Below are 26,965 nucleotides of genomic sequence, written 5' to 3'. Positions count from 1 at the left end.
ATCATTTAATGCATTCACCGATGCAGGTTTAATGATGAAATAACAACTACACAGACATTCAAAGATGCATTATTATTATACGAATAGATTCCATCAGCATTACAAATATAACTTTTTTTAGGAGTTCAATTCCAGTGCAACTAACATGAATTAAAAATAAACCATTGGAATGTAATTTTGGTCAAGTATGAGGCCTCTTCACACAAGATGTTGAAATGCTGCTATTAAATGGATGCATGCAAGCTTTAAGCATCCCACGAAAAATAAGACAATCTACCCATTTCAATTTAACATGACAGTCTAGGTATTAAAGCAGTAAAAAGTGACCTTGTTTGACGCTTTGTTAGTGTCTCTTTTGTAGAACTAGCAGTAATGAAAATGTGGGTGTTTTCTTTAACTCTGTAATTCAGGTCAAGTATGAGGCACAAGATGTTGAAATGGATGCATGCAAGCTTTAAGCATCCCACGAAAATCTACCTATCTCAATCCAGCATGACATTTTGAAAAAGAAAGGACAGTTTGCAGGTGTTAGTAAAGTAAAAAGTGACCATCTTGACCTTGTTTGATGCTTTGTCACTTTTGTGGAACTAGTTTTAGGTAACAGAAGGAAAGTGGCATTCATCTGGGTTTATTTTTTAACTCTGTGGATTGGATTTCCACACGATGTGCCCGTCTTCTCCGAGTTTGACCGTGCCGCTTGCCACCAAATCCAGAGCGACAGGAAAGGCTCGATGCTCGGCTTCTCTGATTCTGTCGCACAAACTCTCCTCGGAGTCGCTGCTCAGCACGGGCACCGCCTCCTGCACGATAATAGCACCCGCATCCACCTCTTCCTGAAAGAAAGATGAACAAAACAACGGCTGTGAAACTAGGAAATCTTCAGAAAAGGCAAGTCTGGTATACGTGATGTCGTAGCAACATTTTAAAGGATACTACTTAGTTAAAAGTTACAGTTCATTAGGACTACTCTGTATTAAGCTTTAATACCATAATTGCAATAACAGTGATGACTTGTAAAATGTGTTTTCCCTCAATCTGACAATAAAGAATTAACACACATACACACTCTTTGTCTGGTGTCGTACTTACTGCTACAAAGTGGACCGTGCAGCCACTGACCCGCACCCCAGCCTGGAGAGCCTGTTTCTGGGCGTTCACCCCCTTGAATGAAGGCAGGAGGGACGGGTGGATGTTCATCAGCTTTCCTGTCACAATAAAACAAACAAACACCAAATGTATCATGTTGTCATGGAATCCGAAACCTTTTCAAAACAGACATTCATGGTACAAAGGTCTCTTTAGATAAACTAAGTGATGAAACTCACAAGCATGACTTACAACACATGATCATATAATATAGATTAGTTCAACTATGTGACCCGACATGTCGTCATTAAGTCGTGCAAACTTAAAGACAGTTCCCACCGTTCCATTTCTTGACGAACTTTCCTGTGAGGATCCTCATGAATCCAGCCAGACACACCAGCTCCACCCCGAACTCCTCCAGCACTCGATCGATGGTGCCGTCAAACTCCGCTCTGCTGCCGTACAACTTGTGGTCCACCACCTGAGTTTGGATCAGACACAAAAGCATTAGCATAAGAGTTTTGGTCATCCTGAGGGTATTATTAAAGCAGTATTGTCTTGCCTTGTCCTTCAATTTAAATGCTTGGGTGTGGATTTCTTGATTCCAAATATCAGTAAGATCTTGCACTCAGGATTTAACCGTCTATATATATGTTTTCATACAACTACTACTACTGCTTCCAACTACAAACTTTTATAACTCAAACCAGGAAAGAAAAACCATATTGTTTCACACTATCATCCCTCTATACTAGTTGGGATTTATTTAAGGGAACAGCAACTAGACCCAGGCTTTTTGTGTGCAGCTTTTTGCACAAATTGTTTTAAATATCTTGTCCAAATCTTATTGTTATTATTAATATGTTTACCCGTGTCTGGATGCCGGCCAGCGAGGCTCTCTTCAGGCCCTGAACTCCAGGTCTGTTGGAGATAACGAGCACGATCTCTGCGGAGCTGGAAGGACGTCGGGCCTGTTCGATCAGCGCCTGCAAGTTGGTGCCTGGGGCAAAAACAAAACGGAGGATATTGAAAACACGTTATAGTATACAGTGGAGGAAATACGTATTTGATCCCTTGCCGATTTTGTAAGTTTACCCCCTTACAAAGAAATGAACAGTCTATAATTGTAATGGTAGGTTTATTTTACTAATGAGACAGATTATCAAAAAGAACATTTTGAAATTGACATTATATAAAATTAAATTAACTGTGGGAAATAAGCATTTGATCCCCTTGCAACCAACAGGAATTCTGGCTCCCACAGACCGGTTAAATAAGTAATATTCCTTTAGGAAAGTGCTCCTAATATGAACTGTTACCTGAATAAAAGACACCTGTCCACAGAATCAATAAATCAGATTCCAACCTCTCCACCATGTAAAGACATGAGAGTGATATCAGTCTTCTTACCTAATGCTTGAAAATAAATCTACTATCCATCTTTCCCCCAAAAAAGCTCACCTGTGCCAGAAATGAGAACGGCCACTTTGGTCCTCTTGCGTGGCGTGCTGCCGTCGCCATGGCTACCCTCGTTTTGATTGACAGCCAACTCGCCGCTGGAAACCGGCCCTGCGTTCATCAGACTGTGCTTCAGGTTGCGGACGACCACAGGTTCTGCTCCTGCATTCACAAACAAAACAAAAAGCGTTCACAATTCAAAGATTCAAAAGCTTTATTGGGGTCTTTCGCACAGTAGATGCAGTGTAGAGAAGTCCCTCCAACAATAACACATAAATAACATTTACTGCACCGAACAAGAATCGAACACACAACCTCAGATCTTCTAACCAAGGGGTGTCCAAACTTTTTACCGAGGACCACATACAGAAAAATATACGAAGGGCTGGGCTGCTCACTAGAGGAGAGGTATATCGTTAAGTTATAAGTTAGCAAAATCAATCAAATGAAGGTAAACTAGGATAGGAAGGATGTATTTCAAGCTTGTTATGGAAATAAGTCATTGGGCTTTTTTCTTATCAACTAAGATATGTTAGAAAATGTTTCCAACTTGAATTGACTGCATTTATTTGAAAAGTGGTCTCATTGACACATGAACTACTGAGCTATATGATCAGATGTGCTTTCCTCATCTCCTGATGGATCTTATGATAAATTGATGAACATTTTGCACACTGTGGGAGTTGAACTCACATTCAAAAGCTTTATTGTCTTTTGCACAGTAGCTACAGTGTAGATAAGTTCCCATGCTGCTCCAACAATGCAACATGAACATATTATTTATATATTATTTGACGATACAGGTTCAGTGTCTCACCCTGCTGCTTGTGGGAAAGTGACCCCACGATCCACGCCTCTTCGGGGGCTTGAAGCTGGCGAAGGACCCTCTGAGCGTCCAGAGGGGAAACAACGAGCACCGCCCCGAGGCCACAGTTAAAGGTTCGAGTCATCTCCTCTTCACTCAGACTGCCCTCTTTGTGCAGCCAGGAGAACACGGGAGGGAGGCTCCATCGAGAGGCATCTGGGGGGATAGGGATGAGGATAAAAGGCCTTAAATAAGATCCAGAGGCACCTCTAGAAATGCAGAGAATTTGCAGAAATTGTGCAGAATATGTAAAATATTGTCTTCTTTCCTTTTTAATAATAATAATAATAATAATACATACGATGTATATAGTGCTTTTCCCAGTGCTCAAAGAGGCTTTAGATACTTTCCCCCCCTCAAACTACTAGGGCTGCACGATATATAGTGCGGTTCTTTTAACTATATTTAACCGGATGAAGGATTTTAGTCACGGACGTCTGGATCTTAACTGGTTGACTCATCATACCTTAAGTCATGATCTAACATGTCATCATAATGCAGGTTGCTTACCCTCAAATAAGGGGGTTCATCTGTGAATGAAGAAGAGAAGAACCTTTTTGTATCCAAAATAGTTCCAGATGGCAGATGTTGCTTTTCTTTTTGGAAGTAAATCTTCATTCTCGCCGGTATTGTCCTCCTGTGCCTCGCTCATTTTTTACCGGTGTTTTAATGGTCTGCAAACTAGCGGGGCGGGGCCTGCTGTGATCTGATCAAGAATGATTGTGATTGGGGGTTTGCTGTGCATGCAGAGCCTGCATGTCACTCACTCAAGTACCCCTGACATGAGAGCCGTGCAAGTTTTCCTTTTGTAGCAAGCAGCAAAATAATTGTAACATAACGTGTTTATACACACATGCATTTCCAAACATGTGGACTACCTATGTTGCAAATGTATTATCTTTTCAATTTACACACGGCATCTATTGCACGTCTGTCCGTCCTGGGAGAGGGATCCCTCCTCTGTTGCTCTCCCTGAGGTTTCTCCCATGTTCTCCTTTAAACTGTGGGTTTTTTCCTTGTACGATGTGAGGGTCTAAGGACAGAGGGTCTAAGGACAGAGGGTCTGAGGACAGAGGGTCTGAGGACAGAGGGTCTGAGGACAGAGGGTCTAAGGACAGAGGGTCTAAGGACAGAGAGTCTGAGGACAGAGGGTCTGAGGACAGAGGGTCTGAGGACAGAGGGTCTGAGGACAGAGGGTCTACGGACAGAGGGTCTACGGACAGAGGGTCTGAGGACAGAGGGTCTGAGGACAGAGGGTCTGAGGACAGAGGGTCTAAGGACAGAGGGTCTAAGGACAGAGGGTCTAAGGACAGAGGGTGTCGTATTGTCATACTGATATTCTGTACAAACTGTGAAGTCCACTGAGACAAATGTAACATTTGTGATATTGGGCTATAAATAAACATTGATTGATTGATTTGAGTTAATGTGCCTACTTAATATCGCATGTCCTAAAAAAAAAAAAAGTAAAAATAATAAATGAATAAAATAAACACGTCCCTGCGATGTGAATATCGCGCATATCGCGGTTATCGCCATGACACGATATATCGTTCAGCCCTACAAACTACAGAATGAGCTCATCTCCAAAATGCAAATGAAGCTTCCTCATGTCGACTCTTTATCTGCCTAATTTAATTTTACAAGCTACCCTGCAGTATACTACTTTTACTTAAGTCCTTGATCTGAAGGCTTCTCCCACCTTACGGCCCGCCCACACTACAGCTTCAAAAAAAGCTTGGAGCTGGGCGTGTCTGAAACTCGACCAACAACCAATCACATGAATCTCCCGCCCCTGACACACAAGCAGCGGTTTGATTGGCTAGAGCTTGTACTGGCATATGATTTGATTGGCTGACGCTTCCACCGAAATATTCAAAAGTTGAACATTGCTCAACTTTTGCAGCCTGGAACGCCAGGAAAGCTCCGCTCTGCTTCCCACAATGCAGTTCGGCGAAAAGTGACGTCACCCCATTCAAAGTGAATGGGCAGACGCGTTGGAAACCGTTTTTGAAGCTGTCGAAGCTGTAGTGTGGACGGGCCGTTACACGTAATTGGGGCAACAGAACTCAGAGTTAAGGAAGTGGAAAACAGTGCATTTCTCCGTAAATGGCCGGCTGATGGACAGATCGCTCGTGTTTCCGCGTTAATACTTATGGCAAACGAGCACATCGAGCCTTGTAGATTGTCCCTTTTGAACGCTCTGCGTGTGTCAACTCGCCTAAATCGACAGCCAGTTCCTGTGGCAGCACGCGGGGGATGTTCTCCAGCAGACCCCCCCCCTGTGATGTGAGCGTAGGCCTTCACCGCCCCGCTGCGGAGGATCGGCAGCAGAACACGACTGTAGATCTTTGTAGGCGTCAGCAACACCTCGCCTGGAGACAGTGACAGTGAGCAGCAAGTGTTATGGCAATTATGGTATTAAAGCTTAACACAGTGTAATCCTAATGACATGTAAGTGTTAACAAAGTGGTATCCTGGGAATGGCATGTAAATGTATGTGTGATAACAGATCTGTTTGGAAGGGGGTTTATGACACTACATAACAGGAACGAGAGGATGAAAGGAAGCAAACGGTTCTTTGTAGGGTTTGAGTTTTGCTTATTGTGATCCACCTGGACCCCATGTTGTTGTTTGAAATGTAAATGAGCTTTGGTGTCTTCCTATAAAAGAGCCTGTCACACATTGAGCAGGACGCACTCAGAAGGAGTCGTCATGCTTGCAAGTATTAAAAGAAAATATCTTTATATCGATATTGTGTTTCTTTGCCGAACTCATCAATTTCTATAGACAGCAGCTGATTGACTGAGTTGCTATGACAACACTCAGATGTGTGTTAGTACTGGATATAAAATACACACTGTTTTCACAATAACTTTTCTCATTACAATGAGAAACATCAAATAGAAGTCTTATCTACTAATTCCTCTTTGAATCCGACTCACCCACAGTCTGTCCCGACGTGCCGAATGGAGCCGGAGAGCTGTAGCTGAGGTTCGCTCTCTCCAGGACTTTTCGGACCAGACTGAATCCGTTGCTGTGGACCCCGGAGGAGGCGAGTCCGATCAGAAGGTCGCCCTCCTCGATGTCCTTCATCCTGGGAAGAAGAGCCCCTCGCTCCACCGCTCCAACACAGAACCCAGCCAGGTCGTATTCACCTGGAGCGTAGACGCCCGGCATCTCTGCGGTCTCTCCACCTGGAAAAACATTTTTTTAACCACAGCACGCAGCGTAATTAGTTTGTGCTCCTTTTGATAGTTATATGTTTGTGCAAATGGTAATCAATGGGGTTTTCTGGCTTGCTTGGCTTTGAGATAGAGAACAATACTTGCTTATTAATTCATTTAAGTTAATGATATATTTTTACATTTGAATGATAATACCCTGAAAAGTCAGGAATGTAATGTAGAAATAATGCAATGAGGCATAACAAATGTTTATAATTGTATTTGCATGTTACTAATATTTATTTTGTCCTTTGGTCTTCAACTGGTGAACAGAAAATAAAGACAAGAGATAATTGTCCATGCGTCCTCTGTTGCCCTCAAGACTATCAAGTTGACTATAGGCCAAAACCCAGAAGAACTTGACGGGTATTCAAATGTCTCTTTTGGGTTAAATGTTTAAGTTTCAAACCAGCAACAAGGAATACTGACTGATTGAGTAAGAGGAACTGTTCTGACAAATGGTATTGTTGTATTTACTTGCACTATTTTATCTGTTTTATTGTGTTGCACTGTTAGAGGAGCCTGTGACCTAAGATGTTCATTGTCATATCGACACTGTAGCTATGTACGAATGACAATAAAAGCCTTGAACCTTAAATCTCTCACCCAGCAGAGCGCAGCCGGCCAGCTCGCAGGCTTTAGCGACGCCTCCGATCACAGATGAAGCTACATCCACATCCAACCTGCCGCAGGAAAAGTAGTCGAGGAAGAAGAGCGGCTCTGCGCCCTGAGCCAGAACATCGTTCACACACATGGCCACCAGATCCTGACCGAGGCCGCCATGCTGCCCGCACGCCTGCGCGATCTGAGGAGGAAAGAGTGTTTTTATTAAAGCAAAATCCTTGATCAAATGCAGAAAACATTTACATGTATATAGGCACTGTATTGTATTTTATTATATATGTTGGATTGTTGGAGGAGCTCAGGTCAGAAGAAGTTCATTGCCATTTCTTTGTGCGTATGATGATAAAACAACAGATTTATCCGAGTGGAGATTCCGGGGATTTAAAATTCAAATCAGCAGGTGTGTTTCATAAAAAAGGAATACAAATTAGATCTTTAATACTTTTGTATGATTGAAATTCTGATCAGGGCTTTTTATCCTTTTACACACAAACATATCCTGCTGATTCATTACTTCCACGTGTAAATGGTTATTTCTTTGTCGACTTGGCATCTAAAGAGTGTAGAAAGTACAGAAGGAAACACATCAGGTTTGGTCACTTGTAGGATGTTCAAGCACTAAAACAGATTAAGTATAAATTACAAATAAATATATTATCCCAGATATTTTACACTTTTACAATTTCAGTTCAGGGGTTTTAAGAAGCCTTTTAATCCTTTTACACATAAGCAAATATACCCTGTAGCTTGATTACTTCCACATGTCAATTATTATTTATTTCGTCGACTTGGCATCTATCAAAGCCAAATTAAAGTGAGTCGTAAAACCCGTAAAATGGGATAAGGGCACTGTTCGAAATGGGGGGGGAGCAAAAAAATCGTGCATATTTGTGTCATACAGATTATAAATGTTGAGTTTCTGTAAATAAAAGTTCTTGAAATAAATAATAGTCATTGTTCATTACAGTTTCTGAATATTTGTTTTATATTTGTGAATATTTCTGGGTGTTGCCATCTGTACGTGGCGGCGCTGCATTCTTTACGCTACTTACGTTGCTATGGTTATGGCGGCGATGCCGGCGTGGTATTTGAAATGTTCATATTGATATTTCTATGACTCTGGCTTTGTAATCAAAATGATTGTGAAACGAAAACAGCCAAGCCTCGCAGCTTTTGGATTCACAAGCAAAGAAGCGAAGGAGTCGGCTGTAAGCGGCGTCAGGGTCGAGCTTGACAGCTCCACACCGAGGGAGAGGCCTGCCGATGCGGAGCCTGAAGAGGCTTCAACAACGGCCACAGCCGCCGGCGCCACCTGCACTAACCTGACGATGCCCATGACCTGCCTTTTAACTGGAGGCAGAAAAGATGGAGTGAGTGGAATGAAAGATATCCATGGCTTTTCATAAAACATTTAAAATAGCAGAGTGTTTTTATAGCAATTGATCGCATCCGCGCTGCTGCGCCAGTCAACAAAGCGTGCGTGTGACATATTTAGTAGCAGGATGTGCACTGAAAAATAGGGCTCCCCCGAAAGCAAATGGGTAATTCGAACACTGGATAAGGGTATTACAGAAGTCCCACCTTGAGTTTGGTTCCCACTCCATCGGTCCCAGACACCAGGATTGGGTCGATAAAACCTGCAGCTTTCAGGTCAAAAAGCCCAGCAAATCCGCCAAGTTCTGCATTACACCCTGGTGAAGAAAATACTAAAAATATAGCCACAGTTGCCATTTCATCCATTTAAAAAATTTGACTGCATTTGTGTCAATGTACAACAAAATGACTATAAAGTACAGCAATCATGACTCAATCAGCAGTTTAAAACAAGCTCCGAGTCTCATCATTATTGAGATGTACTTTTTTGCTGAGAATTTAGATTTTATACATGAGAATAAAAATTACCAGCGCGAGACGTTGCCTTGGCCAGAGGTTTGATCATTTCCACCAGTTTGTTACCTGCAGCGATGTCCACGCCGCTGTCTTTGTAGGTCAGTCCTCTGTCAGAAACACAGTGAAACACCACTGATTACATATTTATCAGATCATCAGAGGAGAGTAGTGGAGTACAAATACTTCGTTACTGTACTAAAGTACATTTTTCTGGTATCAGTACTTCACTCCACTACTTATTCTTGACGACTTCTTACATGTTGAACCCAAATACCTGTACTTTCTACTTCTTACATGTTGAACACAAATACCTGTACTTTCTACTTCTCACATGTTGAACTCAAATACCTGTACTTTCTACTTCTTACATGTTGAACACAAATACCTGTACTTTCTACTTCTCACATGTTGAACTCAAATACCTGTACTTTCTACTTCTTACATGTTGAACTCAAATACCTGTACTTTCTACTTCTCACATGTTGAACTCAAATACCTGTACTTTCTACTTCTTACATGTTGAACACAAATACCTGTACTTTCTACTTCTTACATGTTGAACCCAAATACCTGTACTTTCTACTTCTTACATGTTGAACTCAAATACCTGTACTTTCTACTTCTCACATGTTGAACTCAAATACCTGTACTTTCTACTTCTCACATGTTGAACCCAAATACCTGTACTTTCTACTTCTTACATGTTGAACCCAAATACCTGTACTTTCTACTTCTCACATGTTGAACTCAAATACCTGTACTTTCTACTTCTTACATGTTGAACACAAATACCTGTACTTTCTACTTCTTACATGTTGAACTCAAATACCTGTACTTTCTACTTCTTACATGTTGAACACAAATACCTGTACTTTCTACTTCTCACATGTTGAACCCAAATACCTGTACTTTCTACTTCTTACATGTTGAACTCAAATACCTGTACTTTCTACTTCTTACATGTTGAACTCAAATACCTGTACTTTCTACTTCTTACATGTTGAACACAAATACCTGTACTTTCTACTTCTTACATGTTGAACACAAATACCTGTACTTTCTACTTCTTACATGTTGAACTCAAATACCTGTACTTTCTACTTCTTACATGTTGAACTCAAATACCTGTACTTTCTACTTCTTACATGTTGAACACAAATACCTGTACTTTCTACTTCTTACATGTTGAACACAAATACCTGTACTTTCTACTTCTCACATGTTGAACCCAAATACCTGTACTTTCTACTTCTTACATGTTGAACTCAAATACCTGTACTTTCTACTTCTTACATGTTGAACTCAAATACTTGTACTTTCTACTTCTCTCATTTTCCAAACAGCTGGTTCCTTTAGTCTGAATGTGTGTTTGATGCGTGATCATTATTCTTTAGAGTCATTGCGTGCCTATTGATTTGAACACGATCCGTGTATCCATAATTTCCTGGTCTTCTCTTAGACCCCGGCCACACGAGGACGAAAACGGCTAAACGCATAGGATTAACGCAAACGCAATCGCAAACAAGCTTCCGTCCACACGCAATAGTTATCCGGATAGTGTCTGTCCACACGAGACCGCTCCGTTTAGCTCCAACCGCTGGAGAAGCTGCAGTACATATGCAGGAGCCTGTACGTGGCGCTGTAACTTCCTCCACAAAAGCAGCGAAGAAGCATGGTTGTCATGGTTGCCCTTCTGTTTATTCTCCGCGGTGGGGGCCGAGGGAACCGGGCAGAGTTTTTCGCCAGTCAACGTGTATTAAAGTTTAAATCTTCCGACAAAATTATAAAAGTGCCGGTCAAAGGTCTTCTTTGTTATTTATTGAGCTTTAAAACAAATGAATAACGACTCTATATAATATAATAATAAAAATACACGGAGCCTCTCTTTTTCCTCCCTCTCTTTGGACAGCGCCAGTGTCTGTCTCATGCAGCAGCTGATCCAGTAATGAGTGACCCGGCCGACAGTAAAAATAAACATATTTATAACTAGGTAGTTTGAGAGGTGTCTCCGTCCTGTCAGATTAGACTTCACTCGCGTGTATGTCCATATCGAGAGAAAGATAAATAATCTGAATTCAGTGTGCAGTTTACTTTGACGCGGGGGTCAGCAGCGGAGGTGGGGAGAGGCGGGGCTATTGCGCAATCATTATCAGAAAATGATCGCTGAAGCTGCAGTACATATCCACAAAAGCAGCGAGTAAGATCCCCCCGGATGTGTAAGTCTGCAGTAGATGTTGCACAAAGAACTGTAGCATGGTCAGTAGCGTCCGGAGCACGATAGCAACTCTGCGATCCGCCATTGTTGTTGTTGTTGTTGTTGGTGGCGAAACACATCAGCAATGGCGCGGGGTAAGCGGAGGTGAGCAGAAGAGGAGGTGAGCAGAAGAGGTGGGGAGAGGCGGGCCTATTGCTATTGCGCAATCACTATCAGAAAATGTTCGTATAGGGCGCACACACGGAGCCGTTTGACCCCCCAGAGCGTTGCGTATGCCGTTCTATCCACCTTGGGACCCGTTATCGTTTCCTCAGTCGTTTAGTGCCGTATTCGGTCGTCCTCGTATGGCCGAATGGTCTATATGACACTAAACAGTAACGCAAACGGCCGTTTTCGTCCTCCTGTGGCCAGGGCATAAAACAGCTGCTAGTTATGGGTACTTTCTACTGAAGTACATTTCAAATTTACTTGAGTAAAGAAGTTTAGTCAGTACTTCTACTTTCACCAGAGTATTTTTAAACACGAGTATCTGTACTTCTACTTGAGTAAAGGATGTGCGTACTTTCGCCCTCTCTGTAAATCGTGATAGCTCTAAAGTGTTCAAATCAATGTGGAAGTTCTGGTGTTGGACTTTTCTTGATTAAAATAAATACTAGGACACAAGTAAATCCAAAGTGAAGTTGTTTTATTCTTTAAGTGCTACAAGATATACGGCATGGAAATGAACAAAAACAGTTGTAAAAAAAAAACAGAAAAGGAATGTTTTAGCTTCTTCTTCTTTCACACACACCTGTGCTGCTTCAGGTGAGCGATGGCACGATGTCCGATGTCACGTCGGTACACGGCTCCCGGGAATCCGACAGATGCTACGCCCTGATTGGCTGCATTTAGGGCCGTCTCCAGGGACGATTTGACGGCGGTGACGGTTAAAACTCGCCCCCCGGTGGAAACCACGGCCCCGTCTTTCAGAGATGTACCGGCGTGGAACACCTGCAGCCCCGAGTCCTGAATCTGAGACAAACCTGGGGAGAAAGGAGGGGTTACTTTGGTGGTATACGCAGCTTTAAAACACCAGATATAAAAAGACTACTGTGAGGAAATATGGTTAGTCTATTTGGAGAATTGTAATCTGTTTTGCATTATTTTTAAATAAAATAGAAATAGTGCAAGAAGAGTCTATGCATGATTAAAACTACATTTAAATTGAAGATATGCTGCTTTTCATTGTTAAGCCTTGTTGAATTCCAGCTAATTAAATGCATATTAAACTGATCTCCACATTTTCTGTGTGCCGAGTGCTTTTCTTATCTTCTACTTGAAATGTTTGGGCATGTTAAATATGGATGCATCTGGTGTTATAATCTTCAAACATCATGCCTAACTCTGGCCTGTATGGTATACCGACTTTTACCACAAGGTGTCGCACTTGGCTCAACTGTCTCTAATGTAAAATCTGCATGTTTCAAAGTATTTGTTCTCTAAAAATGGCCATTATGTTTTCTGAAAGCACAAATTGATACATTTAGATATACTAAATGTCAATCTTCAATTTGAATGTAGTTTTAATTATGTATAGACTCTTCTTGCACATCTCAAAACATTCTCTTGCACTATTTTATTTCCATTCTGTTATTTCTTGCACTGTTTTTATGTTGGAGGAGCCTGTGACTTAAGTTTGTCATTGCCATATCTACACTGTAGCTAACGTGCGCATGACAATAAAGCCTTGAATAAATTATTCCCACCTGTGATCTCCACTCCTTTCTTGTAGGATCCGGGGTATCCAGCGCTGGCCATCACCACGGTGACTGCAGAGCTGTCCTGGTGCCACACGGGGGCGCTAGAGGCCAGTTTCCCACTCATTGTGTTCATGATCACTTCGTAAAGGTCGCTCTTCAGAAGAGGCAAAAGCACCTGAGAGTGGAAGCACATCCAGAGGGTTGATATTAGTTTTTATTGTGTGTGTGTGTGTGTGTGTGTGTGTGTGTGTGTGTGAGGTGCAGGTCAGAGCCATTCAATACACTTTGATCAGGAGGTTGAAGACCCTGAAGTGGTTCGAAAGATGTGGGGACATGTAGTGTATAAGGCGGATCAAATAAAAAACACCCACCTGACACTCGGGGTCCCCGAAGCGACAGTTGAACTCGAGGACTTTTGGCCCCTCCTTGGTCAACATCAGGCCTGCATACAGCACACCTGGAAATAGAAACAGGAACTATAAATGAGACACAGGCTTTGTTACATTAACCCAAAACTCTCCAAAATTCGGAGAAAATACTGTACGGGATTTAATTTTACAATCTGTTCTTGTTTATCTTATTCTATTTACATGTGTATGGACTCCTGCATTAACTTACAACATTCTCTGCAACATTTAGCTTATTGAGTTATATTTCACAGGTAAATAGTTAAAAATCATCTGCAACATAATATTGCAATTCATTTCTACTCTGTTTCTTCTTGCACTATTTGTTTTATGTCTTATATATATTTATGTTGCATGTTGAAGGAGCTTGGGACTTAAGATTTTCATTGCCATATCTACACTCTAGCTCAGGGGTCTCCAACACGTCGATCGCGAGCTACCGGTAGCTCGCAAGCAGGGGTTAAATTGGGCCGGGCTGTCCGGCACCGGCACATAGGGCGATGCTCTGACGTCATCACCCTCGCTCATTTGTCATTTGTTTAAGCCATATGTTAAAATATCTCTCGTTCTTAATATAGACTTTATTTAGGGTCGATATGTGTTGACTTTACTTTAAAATAGCAGATCAGGGTTAGGGTTAGGGTCCGATCCTCCCTACAAGCTGATCATGCAGACTGCGTGGGGCCTCATCTTGCGGAGGGGGCCTCAACTGAGCCGAAAATGCGGCACACCTATGCGCTTATGTGGCGCAATTAGTGTGGCGCGGCACGGTTTCGCCGCTGCGAGGCTCCACTAGCACCACATGCACCCCCCCCACCCCCCGTCGACACAGAGGGCTTCAACATATAACTATGCGTGGGGCCTCATGTTGGCCAGGGACGGCCCTGTGCGTGTGTGTGCAGAGAGTCTGCAGCGGTACCGCCAAACCCCCGACCCGTCTTGTAACACGGAGCCCGTTTCCTACGCCATCAGGGCCGGTTCTAACCAATTTGCTGCCCTAGGCGAGATTTTAGCTGGCAGTAGCTCGCCAAGCAAATCCCAAATGTAAAAGCTCTCATCCTAAAAAAGGTTGGAGACCCCTGCTCAGCTAGAGCAGGGGTCTCCAACCTTTTGGCTGTGCATATGAGAATAAAGCCTTTGAATCTTGAGTCTTGAAAAAGATCCCTTACCCACATAAGGAGCCCCTTCCTCCCTCATGGCATCCACAGTCTTCTGCAGGACGCTCTCTGTGATCTGCTGCAGAATCTCCTGGCTCACCTGAGAGGGAGACAGAGTTAAAACATGCTTCACGAAAATGATCACAGTCTCCAACATAACGTCTTCATTATGAAAAAACGACAGCAAGACGACGACTGAAACTAGAAACATTTGAGAGAAGATGGAAACCAATAACACAAGTGATATCTGAGCTCTAAACACCTCCTTTTGTAATGTTTAATTTTTAACTAGCACCTGTCTGTACCGACTACCCAGGGAAAGGTCAGAGAATTGAAATGTATGTCTGTATGTATAATTTGCGTGTGTATGTGAGCAATAACGTGGAGATTTGAGTGGACTGTAAACTGAGGCGGGTGTGATTTTTATGTACATCTCACAAGCGGACCGCTCCTTAAAACACAACCAAAGACTGAGATTAAGATATGTACCTGAGGGGTGGGACAGTAGGCTCCCATGCCGCCGGTGTTTGGCCCCAAATCACCGTCTTGCAGTCGTTTGTGATCCTGAGCTGGAGGCATCGCAGCAACTGAGAATCCGTCAGTGAAGCACAGACACTACAGAGAGAGAGTATCCACATGCTGTCACCTTAAGGTAAAGTTGGTTCAGTTATTTCATGGACTTCACGTCTACTCACGGACACTTCCTCTCCCTCTAGCAGCTCTTCAACCACCACAGTGTCGCCTGCAGATCCGAACGCTCGGTCCTGCAACAAAGCGTTAAAGAAACAGATGTAGCTTTCAAAATGAGTAAACTGGAAGATGCTTAAAAGGACCAATATGTGCATTACTTTAACAATCAATAGAAATATTATATTCACGACAGAATCTAGGTATTACCCAGCCAACAACATCCACTGCCAGATCTCATGAAAAATAGCTTCTGCAGTCATTTTACAAAAGATTATTAGCTACATACTGCAGCCCATTTTCTTTTCTTTTGCACACCTCACTAAATTAACTCCCATGGCTGATTCATAAGATAAGATGAGATGAGATGGAACTTTATTTATCCCCTTGAGGAAATAGGAATAGGAGCAACAGGGTCAGAGTTAAAAAAACAAACAGGATTCACACAAGGTCAAATGTAAGACAAAGTAGAATAACAATTACAAAATAATAAAAACATTTTTTTAATAAAGTGATAACGTTGAATCAAGATATAAAACATTGAGAATTTGAATGAACATGTTAAATATATTTAAAAATATGTATATCCTATATAAACACAATCAGCATATGTATGAATGTGTCTGTTGAGACATATTTTTATATAGATTTGTTTTTTGTATTGTGGGAAACGGTATTTCGATCTCTCTGTCTGTACACACAAACTGAAAGATTGACAATAAAGTTGACTTTGATAAGTGTGTAGATGTGAGTGCAGGTTAAAGTCTAGTAAACATAGAGCCCACGGATTAATGTGTGTTACCTTCATGATGTCCATCACAGCCTGGCAGGCCTCTTCCTGGTTTGAAGCCACGATGACTCCCTTCCCCGCCGCCAACCCACTCGCCTTCACCACCAGCGCCGGGAAATCAGCCCTGCAGACCCAGAAACAAAGAAATAAACTCAACATCTTGTCACAGTGAACACATCTAGAGTAGATGCTACATCGCTGATATGCAGGATAACATTTTGTGTGTGGACCTTTTAACATTTGCAGTGTTAGATATATTGTTTTATGGCTGAAAGCTGTCAGAAAATGCCCAAAGACATGACTTTCTGTCAGTAAAAGTCACAGTGTTTGAGGGCGCTCTCATGTGAAAGGCAATCAGCACATCTTAGATCATTAGCTCATGAAACCAACTGACAACTTCAGCGGTTTAACAGTTTCTATTTTACATTTTGGGTGTTTAATTGCTCTGAAAATAAAAGTTTGCTTGTGGAAACATCATCTTTTTCAATTCGAATCTCTTATGTCCTGTAAATATGTCCATCTTTAAACTATCCATCATACAACAGGACTTTCTTCTGCACAAAGACACTGCTATAAGACATAACTGTGTGTGTGTGTGTGTGGTCTAGCATTACTATACTTGTGGGGACCTAAATCTGTTTACACAGTCACGTGTGGGGACTCGCCTCCCTTATGGGGACAAATTGGAGGTCCCCATAAGGGGAATCATTAGTTTTAGGGTGAAGACTTGGTTAGGTTAAGGGTAAGGGTTAGGCATGTGTTGGTTAAGGTTAAGGTTAGGATAAGTCTCCAGGAAATGCATGTAAGTCAATGTAATGTCCCCTGAAGTGATGTATACATGGTATGTGTGTGTGTGTGTGTGTGTGTGTGTGTGTGTGTCAGAGTTCCCGTTAGAATATGTTTTCTCCGGTCAACATGTCCGTTAAAGTTTAAATATTCCGGACAAAATGAGAAAAGTGCCGGTCAAAGGTCTTCTTTGTTATTTATTGTGCTTTAAAACAAATTGATATGATTCGATATTAAACAAACTAATCATAGTAGATAAACTATTCAAAAGTGAACAGTAACTTATAATAACACGGGAATAATACACGGAGCGCTCTCTCTCTCCTGACAGCCCGTCAGTATCATGCAGCTCGCGGATCAGTAATGAGTGACCCGACAGTGAAACTAAACATATCTATAACTAGTTACGGTAGTTTGAGAGGTAATTAAAATAGCTACGTGTGATATTCTAACCTGAAGTGTGTTTTGTCTGCTCACCGCTGCATGTGATCATGCAGAGCTGCGTGTCCACTCGTCAGCAGCAGCTGATCTCTCCCGTCAGATTAGACTTCACTCGCGTTTATGTCCATATCGATCAGAGCTAGTTCTAGCTAATGATATGATACCTGCTTATTAAAAGACACCTAAACAATAAGTGTCGCTATGCAACCGGGTGAGGCCACAAAGTATAGCGCAGCATTATGCATTTGTTTACATGCCCACCGGAACCCCGAGGCATTACCAACAGATCAACGCACAATCAACCCATCCAGGACATCTCTTTCTCCACATTAAGTGTTAGACATTAGAATTGACTATTCTTGTCTGTCACATAAATGGCGCAAATTGCGCAACTGATGCGGTATTGCGCTAAACGGAAATTATTTTGAACGGACACTTTGACCGGAGAGATTTAGATTTGCCGGTCTTCAGCATATTTTACCGGTCGTAGTCCGGTAATTACCGGCTAACGGGAACTCTGGTGTGTGTGTGTGCGTGTGTGTGTGTGTGTGTGTGTGTGTGCAACACGTTCTCACTCCCATCCCGTCACATATTGACGGACGGTCAGGGCCCCTCCCCGTCGCTATGTGACGTACAGGGTACCCCTTGCCCGTCAGGCTTCTACGGGCAGGGCGTCCCATAGACCTTCATTGCGGACAGCGGACCCCTTGACCGTCAGGCTTCTACGGGCAGGGCGTCCCATAGACCTTCATAGACCACGTGATCAACAACAATGGCCGACCTTCGTGTTATTCTCGGTGGAAAAGGCCTATTTTAAGGTTCATTTGGCCATTAAAATGCGTTTTGATGTCATTTTATGCGAGTAATATGAGTTGTTATTTCTGATGATTTGTGCAGTAGATGTACATGATGTTTAGTTTGCTAGTTATGACGAAGATTACTTCATGAATGTGTACACATTCATGGTTGCTAACGTTTTTTGGGTGGAAATGTGTTTTTTCACAGCAAAGTCACCCTCTGTACTTGGACTTATTGGGAGAATTTAAAGGCAAGAACATCCCAAATATTCATTTAGGTCTTTATTTTAGACCTTTAGTGTTGCCGTCTGTGAGGAAAATAAATGGGGCTCAGAGCCTCGTATTTTTAAAATCTTTTTTTCCTTCTAATTTGTTATTCTTCTCAAAATAGCACACTGTTATTTACTCACCAATAACACACAATTATCCTTGCTTTTATTTATTGGTTTAATTCCATAATCTCGGGCTTTTTTGGCGTCCGTCAGGAACTGAATTTCAAAATAAAAATAACCGGAAACAGACGTAGGCCTATAAGGGACATTTCGAGCATCATTGCGATTGTCAACATTTTTGAGTTTAGGATGGCCGAAGACACTACACTACCCATAATCCCCAGCTATCGTTTAGGACTACGGTCCCCGTGATTAATCTTCAAGGTCTGGGATTGGATGTTGGAGTGGCAGTGCGCCAAGGTTACGCCGAGCGTCAAACAGCTGTTTGAAATGGAACGAAACCACGCCAGACTATCCAAAACTGGAATCGAACGCCCCCCCAGAACTATACACTACACTATTGTGTTTCGCAAAATGTTCTATGGGACGTCTCTACTGAACGTTTTCCCCACAATTAGAAGTTGCCAGTATTTATCACATTGGTGTTATCAAATGTAAAACATATAATTAATAAATGGGTGAAAATCGCTGTCCATAATGCGCAGATTAATATATAGCATTAATATATACCCACATGACAGCTCATTGATACTTTGTAATTCTACTCCACTACAATTCAGAGGTTAACCTGGTATTTTTACTCCACTACACTTATTTTAGTTACTTTGCAGATTCTGATTAATGATGTGAAATATAAACAACCCTTAAATCAGACTTTAGTTACACCTGAGTAAAATTCAGGTAAGGTGATTGTCAAGTGCCAACAATCAGGAGAGATATTTGATAGTTGGTGCTTGAGAAGACTAAACATGTATCTGCAATTGACATGAATGGAAACGAGTAATAAAGTATATTCATTACTCGTTATTCTCTACTAATAGTTAATTAAAGACTGTATATTATGGCTATTTTGCACATCCCTTTCAAGATTTTCAAAGGTTTATTGACATATGATATCATATACACAACTACGGTGTAGTTATGCAATCAACAGTTTATTACAAGACATCTATCAATATGTGTGTCCCTCCACCATTAAACTGTCATATTCTGCACATTTCTTATTCTATCTACATACATAAGAGTATAATCCATATGTATAATATCAGTTAAAATAAGTGCTTCAACATAGTTAACATTGCAGGAAAGCAATATATTAGACGTTAAGTACTTTGTCAGGCTTAATATTTATCTGTAGATAGATACCCCCAAAGTTTTTTTCTTATTTAAAAGAAGACCTTAATCTGTTATTTAATGTTTAAATAAAGGTTAATTCGTTTTTCTGTTTTGTACCTCCTCCTATTAATATCTTTGTACATCCTGCACTAAACTGTTTTATTGTAGAGATCACTTATAGTATCTTCTTGATTTTTTATATTCTATATTTCTATATTTATACTTTCCCCCTATGAAAGTATGTACTCTTAATATTTTTTTAAACAAATAAAACACATAAAAACAATAATTCAATAACGTGCTTTAACCACTAGGAGGTGCACACAAGGTACACACAGCCATAATAACTTTGTATTATTAGTGTTGGACACTTGTATGTACAACATCTGAAGATGTGTAGTTTTATTCATGCTTTCACATAATTTTACAGCATATTGCTATACTATTTCAGACTCAGTATTTACATTCTTACATTCAAAATGCAATCCAATTCAAATCAGTAATATCTTTAAAAACTACAAATCCTTTTATATCAGCTGTGCACCGTTATGGTGTAAATATAACCTATCTATGAATTATATCAAATGTAAAAGTCTGCCGAATTAGTGTTGATACTGCAAGGAGACGTATTGTGTGAAGAGAAATTGAAGATGTTGTTTAATTGTTGAAATATTTATGATCCACGTCAAGTATTCAGTTTTGACGGCATTTCTTCAGTTTTTCCAAAGGTCTTCTCATCAGGGCTCTATAAATAAAGAACTACGGCAGATCTGTAATATACAATGCAGCCGAAACGTGTATTACAATGCCGTTATGTGATGACTTTCAAAGAGAAAAGCAAGAGCGCTCGGAATTAAGTATTATTTTATTATTTTAAAATGTTTTCCGGATTTCATATAATATAAACACCAAATCCCAGCATGCATTGCGGCTAAAACATCCAATCAGCGTAGCTGAGGATCTTGGGTAATCGCTCGAAATGCCTACGTCTGTTTCCGGTTATTTTTATTTTGAAATTCAGTTCCTGACGGACACCAAAAAAGCCCGAGATTATGGAATTAAACCAATAAATAAAAGCAAGGATAATTGTGTGTTATTGGTGAGTAAATAACAGTGTGCTATTTTGAAAAGAATAACAAATTAGAAGGAAAAAAAGATTTTAAAAATACGAGGCTCTGAGCCCCATTTATTTTCCTCACAGACGGCAACACTAAAGGTCTAAAATAAAGACCTAAATGAATATTTGGGATGTTCTTGCCTTTAGATTCTCCCAATAAGTCCAAGTACAGAGGGTGACTTTGCTGTGAAAAAACACATTTCCACCAAAAAAACGTGTACACATTCATGAAGTAATCTTCGTCATAACTAGCAAACTAAACATCATGTCCATGTACTGCACAAATCATCAGAACTAAAAACTCATTACTCGCATAAAATGACATCAAAACGCATTTTAATGGCCAAATGAACCTTAAAATAGGCCTTTTCCACCGAGAATAACACGAAGGTCGGCCATTGTTGTTGATCACGTGGTCTATGAAGGTCTATGGGACGCCCTGCCCGTAGAAGCCTGACGGTCAAGGGGTACCCTGTACGTCATATAGCGACGGGGAGGGGCCCTGACCGTCCGTCAATATGTGACGGGATGGGAGTGAGAACGTGTTGGTGTGTGTGTGTGTGTGTGTGTGTGTGTGTGTGTGTGTGTGTGTGTGTGTGTGTGTGTGTGTGTGTGTGTGTGTGTGTGTGTGTGTGTGTGTGTGTGTGTGTGTGTGTGTGTGTGTGTGTGTGTGTGTGTGTGTGTGTGTGTGTGTGTGTGTGTGTGTGTGTGTGTGTGTGTAGTACTGACGTGCGGATGAAGCTGCAGGCCTCCTGGGCGTCGGTGAAGGATCCATATCTCGCTGTTGGGAGGCCGTGTCTCTCCATGAAGGCTTTGGAGAAACTCTTGCTGGCTTCGAGCTGAGCGGCTTTGGCAGACGGGCCGAAACATGGAACTCCTGCTGCTGTCAGATCGTCCACAATACCTGGGAGAGAAGCCCAAGTTAGAGGAAGGATAGTATGATGAAGCACCAGAGTTAAAATGATGGAGATGGAGATATCTCACCTGCTGCCAGCGGGACTTCAGGGCCGACCAGAACCAACCCGACGTGATGATCCTTGCAGAACTGAGCCAAGATGGCGTGGTTACTCACCGACACCTCTGCATGAAGAGAGAGAGGGTGGGAGGATTATTATTATTATACGCTGATGATTATATGTTCCTTCCCATATTTTCAAATTATACAAATAAATACACTTTTTACCCGAGTTGCTGATTTTCCCACAGTTGGCCGTGCCTGCGTTACCAGGAGCGACTAGAATTTGCTGAATCAGCGGAGATTGGGCGAGTTTCCAGGCCAACGCATGTTCCCGCCCCCCACTTCCAACCACCAGCACCTTCTCTGCCATGGTACCTAAATAGCTGAGAAGGATGAAAGGAATATCAAAAGGTTAGAAAAGTGTCAAAAGAACTATAATTTCAGAGGAAGACCAGGGTTGCAGTCGAATAGTCCATTTAGCTTAGGAACCTTCCTAACGGAGGGTTGTCAATCAATCAATGTTTATTTATAGCCCAATATCACAATGTTACATTTGTCTCAGTGGACTTCACAGTTTGTACAGAATGTCAGTATGACAATACGACACCCTCTGTCCTTAGACCCTCACATCGTACAAGGAAAAACTTCCAGAGAAAACCCACATGTTTACAGGTTGTAAGTCAAAATGCCAGTTCAAATCTGGGTGCCCCCTTTGTAAGTGTACTTGCCTTCAGAACGGTATGTTTGCAATACTGTGAGAACTACAGTGGCCATGATCGTATAGTGGTTAGTACTCTGCGTTGTGGCCGCAGCAACCCCGGTTCGAATCCGGGTCACGGCAGCAGTTCTAGTCTGCTTTTAGGTTTTTGCTTCAAGCTACCTACTGCATTTTTTGTTCATTTTCTACAGTTTAAAAGCTGCTACAAAAGAAAAAACAAAGCGTTAGTGGCGCAATGAATAACGCGTCTGACTATGGATCAGAAGATTCCAGGTTCGACTCCTGGCTAGCTCGTCTCAATTTAGTAAATCACTTATTCCTCATTTCCTAATGTACTTCTCAAAAAACTGTCCATGAAAGTACACCTGGAATGAGGGATCGACATAATAGAGGTTTCTCAATACTCTAATTTCCCCTCCTCGACTCCTAGGCTGAAGTCGAATAGTCCATTTAGCTTAGGAACCTTCCTAACGGAGTGAAATGACCCGGAAGTCCCTCAGTGGCAGCCAGCATAAGTGCCGTTCGAATTCTCTAGAATCAGTGCTTCTCAAAGTGTGGTCCACGGACCACACGTGAGCGCCCCCTAGTGGTCCGTGAGTATATTGGTAAAATTTCACATTTTAAATAAATAAATGTATTTAAGTTTTTCGCACTCTCGCGGGAATATCTCCGCAATGGAACGAGCTTAAGTTTCACTTTCGATTGCATGATATCACCCAGATAAACACCTTGATCATGTGGCCACTTGTTTGTACCATTTTCAGGCGATTTGTAAAAAACGATGTGTTTTTGGATATTTGTGGAGTTAGGTGGTCCGCGAGTGTTTTTTTATTGGTTAAGTGGTCCTTGGTATGAAAAAGTTTGAGAAACACTGCTCTAGATCAGTGGTTCTCAAATGGGGGTACGCGGACCCCTAGGGGTACGTTGGGGTACTGCAGGGGGTACGTGAGGTTTAAAAAAATAAAAAGGTTAATTAAAAAAATACCATGCATGATTACAAAAATAATCTTAGTACAAAAAGTTAAATAGAAAACACAATTTTATATAAAATATTCCTAGAACCACTAAGGGGGTCCTCATATAAACATGCTACATTTGTGTATTGTATTTATAGTTTTTAATAATATATCATTTTGTTCATTGGTTTGTTAAACATATTCATTCAATTGAAAAACTCCTTGGAAAAATCTTTTTTTTCATGCATAAAGATGAAAATATCCTTAGTTTGTTGTAATTCATGCAGTTAATCAATCAAACACTGCTGGAACATCACTATATTCTAATTATTTATATAGGCTTTTTCTGTCAAAAATGTCTGGGCGGTCAGGGGGTACTTGGCTGAGAAAATGTTTCACTGTTTTCATTACTGAAAACAGTTTGAGAAGCACTGCTCTAGATGAAAGGAAAGGAGGTTTCAAACTTCCTTTATAACCTCCTTTAGCTTAGGAACCACTGGACCTCCCTTTACGAAAGGAGAGGAGAAAATGCTGCCCCACAATGCATTGCAGCCGCAGCATTTGCCGTCACTTAACAGTCGGCCATTCACGGAAACAACCGATTATGACGGAGAAATGATATCATGAAAGTTACGGTGCTTATTAAGCATTTTAAAACGTATGTGGTAAGTTGCCAAAGTGCTTTGTTCTGAACGTTCATCAGTATTATAATCAAAGAGAGAAATATGAACGTTAGTTTTTACTGAAATCATCAAATAAAGTCAACATCTCACAGTCTTTACTGAGCTGTGTGGAGTTTGTTCAACTTTTAAAAGATGTTTGAATGGTGATATACACAGAGATAGATGGTAAGGACTAACGTTTATAATAACTACATTTGTATTCTTATTAAACATCCATGTTGTAGTCCGCTGTATAGAAAACTCTAGTTTCCCCACAGCAGCAGACGCACATTCATGACGTCCGCTGGCGCATCATAAACAGGACTAGAGGAATGTGAGAATTTGGTTCGGGGTATTTCCAAATATCTGGAACAAACTCCCAGAAACCTGCAGGTCCGCTGCAACTCTGACTACTTTTAAATCCAGGCTGAAGACTTTTCTTTTTGCTTTTAATTGAACTATTCACATCTCACACGGCACTGTAACTTTTATTCATGTACCTGTGCTATTCATGTTTTATTATCTTTGCTTTTTAATGTTTCTAATGTGTTTTATGCTCTTAATGTCTTTCATTTTTGTAAAGCACTTTGAATTGCCTTGTGTGGAAAAGTGCTATATAAATAAACTTGAGGAAGAAACAATAGATCTGAGAATTCAGCATTCAAATCAAACCATGCCCCCTTCAGGTCTGTTCTGCAACACTTCCTGAACTGAATTAAACACCTGAACCTTTTAAAGAACATCCAAAACATTCATCTGTTTGCAAATTATTTATCCAATATGTCATTCCACTTAAATTGTATATAGACTCTTCTTGCACTACTTCTATGTTATTTGTATTTATTTGCACATCTCAAAACATTCTCTTGCACTATTTTATCTGTTCTATGTCCTCATATATATATATATGTTGCACTGTTGAAGGAGCCTGTTCTGTGACCTAAGTTTTTCATTGACATATCTACACTGTAGCTAATGTGCAAATGACAATAAAGCCGTGAATCTTGAAACTTCACTTGCCTTTAATCGCTCGTGAAGCAGAGCATTTAATTGCATGCAAAGATTGACCTATAACGAAAAGTAGATCCCTAAACTGCGAGGAAGCGTTGACCTTTTCTGAGGAATGGGGTCTTTCATTATCTTTTAATGTCACACTAACACGGGTCCAATCAACTAGAACAAAAACACAAGTCAACAATTAAATGGCATGGTCACCAGGCCGATCAAATCACCGGCAAAAGCATTTGCATTGAAAAACGAAGCCATTAGCAGCTTGATATACAGTTTAGTCTCTGCCTCATCAGATCAATACATCCTGTTATGCATGTATTTATTGTATTATTTGCACATTAGAAGCTGATTTTTAGAGATATACAGAGATACTGACAATTTGTGCAACCATGTAAAGTTTGATTTGATAATAAACATGGGCTACAATTCCAGAAATGCTATGTATTTGACATCGGTTAATACTAAGCTATAATAAAATGACACCCTCAAGCAGGTTTAGCAGATTAATTCAGAATAAAGCAGCGTTGATTGATCCTGAAAATCTGTATTAGGCTTCTTGTTCATTCACACAGACAGAAAATGTATCAGGAATCAATGAAGAACAGATAAGCGGACTCGCCAATAGCGTTGATACCAATACAATCGGTTCCCTAGTTAATCCACTCAACAGAAAACAGTGTCATTTCATTTAAAAAGAATCCAGATCAGATGTCTAACCCGAAGTTACCTGAGGATTGTGAAATTGCATTGTTTACTAAAGTAGATACTAGATATTTGATCAGCATTGAACAGTACAAAGGGGTCAGTGTTGCACAGTGGGTGCACATGCTCCACAATTAGTCAAATCACTAGCTTTGACTCATGAGACTCACATGAGAGCAAATCAAATGCATGTGTCTAAGAATGCATCACTTATTTAAAAAGGCCCTTAATACAATCAAAGAAAAGGGCTGTAGGTTCTGTGATAACTTCCCTTCATACTCCACTTTCATTTTTAACCACACAACTAATATTACAGCATAAACTAACACTTTTCTGTGGATAAATAGTGTAAAAGATGTCGCACAAGCATTTTACTTACAGTGAATTATGGCTGTACATTCATTTATATGTACGTATCCTGCAGTTAAACCATTGCTATAGAAGATGTTGATGTCTCTATCCTGAAGTATCTTTTCCTATCTCAATATCTCAAAAACGTCAACATACAAACCATTTAATCCAAACAACATCAACGTGTTCATGCACAAGCTAGTAAAGCATGAATACTATGCATGTATTTGCCTTTTGCACGAAAATAATAATAGTATTGACACATTTTAAGCGACATTAGCACAACGAACACATGATCACTTAGCATGCTGTTTTGACACTCACCTGTGTGTGTTTAGTGTGTGTGAAGCAGAAAAAGGTTCAGGACAGCAGTCAGGAGTGTGTGTCCTCTGCTCTCAGCCTAGACTGACCGTGGATAGTGTGTTAATACATTACACACACGCGTACACACACCACGTGGATCTAATATACTATGATGCACAGCGCCAAACACACACAAAAGCCTCCTAAAGTTTGCAGAAAGTGATCAAAACCTTACAACAGGCACAGTGTCATCGTTTGGTGTTAGTATATATATATATGTTATTACCTTTATCTGCTGCACAAGCTTCGTTTTTTGGGAAAAAAGTTTGGGGTTATTCGACTTCCTAGGGGTGTAACCGACGAGTGCATCATGGGAGTCGTAGTTGACTTTCCAAAGTCTACATCTTCAACTCGGTTAAAAAATAAAAGTGTTTTCTTATGTTGATTTAA

General features: G+C 40.9%; 1 protein-coding gene and 2 non-coding genes across 3 annotated transcripts; 2 read left to right on the top strand and 1 right to left on the bottom strand.

Annotated features, from left to right (window-relative positions):
- On the bottom strand, positions 1-26,924 carry gart (phosphoribosylglycinamide formyltransferase). Its single transcript, XM_034240605.1, is given in 24 exon segments — positions 1-833; positions 1,090-1,205; positions 1,426-1,567; positions 1,956-2,086; positions 2,548-2,706; positions 3,362-3,565; positions 5,631-5,691; positions 5,693-5,784; positions 6,355-6,606; positions 7,243-7,441; positions 8,842-8,951; positions 9,163-9,257; positions 12,156-12,387; positions 13,111-13,279; positions 13,476-13,561; positions 14,681-14,768; positions 15,158-15,283; positions 15,364-15,432; positions 16,158-16,269; positions 21,584-21,758; positions 21,839-21,934; positions 22,038-22,195; positions 26,537-26,617; positions 26,802-26,924. Coding segments are annotated over 22 exon segments (3,057 nt in total). The 5' UTR covers positions 22,183-22,195; positions 26,537-26,617; positions 26,802-26,924; the 3' UTR covers positions 1-635.
- On the top strand, positions 22,582-22,653 carry trnah-gug. Its single transcript has one exon. It is a non-coding gene; the product is annotated as a tRNA-His (tRNA).
- Positions 22,752-22,824, top strand: trnah-aug. The gene has a single exon. It is a non-coding gene; the product is annotated as a tRNA-His (tRNA).
- Positions 26,925-26,965: the final 41 nt, after the last annotated feature.

Source organism: Gymnodraco acuticeps, unplaced genomic scaffold (assembly GCF_902827175.1).
Source record: "Gymnodraco acuticeps unplaced genomic scaffold, fGymAcu1.1, whole genome shotgun sequence".
NCBI lineage: Eukaryota > Metazoa > Chordata > Actinopteri > Perciformes > Bathydraconidae > Gymnodraco > Gymnodraco acuticeps.
Note: the sequence above shows the minus strand (reverse complement) of the source record. Positions and strands in the feature narration are given on the sequence as shown.